Raw genomic sequence first — 2,877 nt, 5'->3', positions numbered from 1 at the left:
TGCTACAATGCGATGAAGGTATTGGTGCCTCTCTGATATGTCTGCTGCACTAGCCATTTTCAGCTGCTCAATTACATCCCCTTAAGTTTTTGTGCTTTTAAAACTCCGCCAACATGTCATGGTAAACGTACGGAGGGCACACTTCTCATGCTCCCGAAAGGATTCCAAAGCCCTATTGCAATTTTGAAAACCCAGAGCCACTTAGGGCATCTTTATTGGTGCAAATGTCCTGCCTTTCATACAGACGACAAGAGAAACAAAATGCGGAGTTTTGCACTACAGAATACTCCAACCATTTAAACTGCTCAAACCATTTTTTGTTAAAAGCTCTTTGCTGAACTCCAAACTGGCTGAGGGGGGTTTGTGTGAGATGGACCTGCCTTGGGCCACTTTCTGGAGTCCCTAGATCATTATTCCCTTGCTGTGATGCCTGTTCTTCCCCTTTCCAAGCTGATTCTTCCCTAGCTGAATCTGTGTGACAAAATAAATGTTCAATCAAAACATAGATGTATACAAAATCTATGATAACATTTTAGCCCCTTATGATAAAGTGACATCCAGACAGTGCCTTGCAAAGGTGTTATTAATTTTACTTCACAAAGATACCTAATTATTTTTGTTACAACATAACTAATTTTTTAAACAGTATATAATTGTAGAAGTGTACTTTTGGAAAGTATTTGATATGGGGGGAAAACACATAGCATCCATGAAATGCATGTAAAATTATACTGCAGATTTCCACTTTAACAATCTTCAGTAACTGTCCATTTTCTCACCTGGTTATTCTTGTTCTCTCTCTCTGTCCTTTCTCTCTCCATTTCCTCTCTCTGTCCTTGCACTACCATCACACAAAAAGCCTACTTTATTTAACTAATGGCATTTAATCTGATAATAAATAAATCAAACAGACTATTGGTGAATTAAATAAATTTAAGGTTTAAAATGTTATGTCCACATAACAGTTTATTAATACATTTCAGGTATGTGAAATTGGACTTCGCCACAATGAATGTGAACAAAGATGAAACTGCTTGTATATGGTTATGTACACTTTCTCACCTGGTTCTTGTTCTCTTTCTCTCTTTTTCTGCCATCTCCATTAAGCTCTCTCTCCTTCTCTAACTCTTTATCCTCCTCTCTCTCTTTGTGTTGTAAATCATAACAAATAAACAGAGAATTTATTAAGAAATAAAGATTTTGCATTGAGGTGATGACTTCGATCAAGCAGCTTTGAGTAACATCAGTTAAGTCCCTCACCTGAAGATGGCTGTCTTGATTTGAAAAAAAAAAAAAAATCTTATATCCATCTATGGAAAAATGGGCATTTTCAATTAATTTCATTTTTTTTTTTTTTAAACAAAAGGGAAACGGTCATCAGCCAGCCCTGAGAGAACTATATAGGTACGGGTACACTTGACAACTATACAAGATACAACAAGCAATCTGTTTGTCAACACCGGATGTGACAGCGTTACAAGATGCCACAAAATCAATCAAAAATCACAGCCAATCAGAACAGCATGTGGGCGGAGTATCTCTGCAAGCGCACTGAACTTGCAACGAAAGAACATAGGGTGTGTCTCAATCAGCTCCCTAGTTCAGTAGTCAGGGCACTGATCGGGGAATCAGCCACATTCATTTACATGATATACTGATTCATGACCTAGGAAGCTGATTGAGACGGAGGGATAATCTAATGGACTACTTGCACAACTACTTCCGCATTCTACTCATTACGGCTTGAGCATTTCCGGTTCCATGTCCTGTCGTGTCCGTTCCCTCTCCTCGACATCTTGTCGTCTCACCTCCCTTTCCTCGACGTCCTATCATGTCTGCTCCCTCTCCTCCACATCCTGTCATGTCCATTCCCTCTCCTCCAATTCCTGTCATGTCCACTCCCTCTCCTCAACGTCTTGTCGTCTCACCTCCCTCTCCTCCACGTCCTGTCATGTCCGCTCCCTCTCCTCCATGTCTTTTCGTCTCACCTCCCTCTCCTCCACATCCTGTTATGTCCACTCCCTTTCCACCACATCTTGTTGTCTCACCTCCCTCTCCTCCATGTCCTGTTGTGTCCGCTCCCTCTCCTTGACGTCTTGTCGTCTCACCTCCCTCTCCTCCACGTCCTGTCGTCTCACCTCCCTCTCCTCCAAGTCCTGTCGTGTCCGCTCCCTCTTCTCCATGTTTTGTTGTCTCACCTCCCTCTCCTCCACATCCGGTCATGTCTACTCCCTCTCCTCCACGTCTTGTTGTCTTACCTCCCTCTCCTCCATGTCCTGTCATGTCCACTCCCTCTCCTCCACATCTTGTCGTCTCACCTACCTCTCCTCCACGTCCTGTTGTCTCACCTCCCTCTCCTCCAAGTCCTGTCGTCTCACCTCCCTCTCCTTCACGTCCTGTCATGTCCGCTCCCTCTCCTCCATATCTTGTCGTCTCACCTCCCTCTCCTCCACGTCCTGTCGTGTCTGCTCCCTCTCTGCTCCCTCTCCTGTCATCATCTTTCTCTCCTGTCCCGACTCCAGACCTCCCATGCCTCCTTAAGAAACTTATCACTTTGATGGTGGAGAGTAATCTAGAAAGATCCAAATGACAATCATCAGTGACAACTGGAGATTCACCCGTAGTCAAAAAGCAAAAGACTTTGGACTGTGGAGTGGCTACAGAAATTGAAATCTACAGGTAGCGCTAATACACACTACTAATAACGCTACTAATAACGCTAATACACAGTCACGCAATGCTGATGTTGTTAACATTAACGATTTGAGAACAAAGTATCACAGTAATAATCATTTGCATGGTTTAGCATGATCTGAGCTAAGCGATCGTTAGATTTAATCATCATTGGCAGCGCAATTTATTGTAGGCCTAATGCTT

At 43.0% G+C, this 2,877-nt stretch overlaps 1 protein-coding gene across 1 annotated transcript; it reads right to left on the bottom strand.

Moving 5' to 3' along the window:
- Nucleotides 1–1,908: 1,908 nt before the first annotated feature.
- On the bottom strand, nucleotides 1,909–2,403 carry LOC137014435 (uncharacterized PE-PGRS family protein PE_PGRS20-like). The gene has a single exon (XM_067378743.1). It carries the CDS (start codon nucleotides 2,401–2,403, stop codon nucleotides 1,909–1,911), a length of 495 nt encoding a protein of 164 aa, XP_067234844.1.
- Nucleotides 2,404–2,877: the final 474 nt, after the last annotated feature.

The sequence above is a fragment of the Chanodichthys erythropterus genome, chromosome 23, assembly GCF_024489055.1.
Source record: "Chanodichthys erythropterus isolate Z2021 chromosome 23, ASM2448905v1, whole genome shotgun sequence".
Classification (NCBI taxonomy): domain Eukaryota; kingdom Metazoa; phylum Chordata; class Actinopteri; order Cypriniformes; family Xenocyprididae; genus Chanodichthys; species Chanodichthys erythropterus.
This window is presented reverse-complemented; position numbering and strand designations above follow the sequence as displayed.

What these genes read in the sequence shown, in the direction of transcription:
- LOC137014435 (XM_067378743.1), bottom strand. Translation starts at nt 2,403, where the DNA reads ATGACAGGACGTGAAGGAGAGGGAGGTGAGACGACAGGACTTGGAGGA.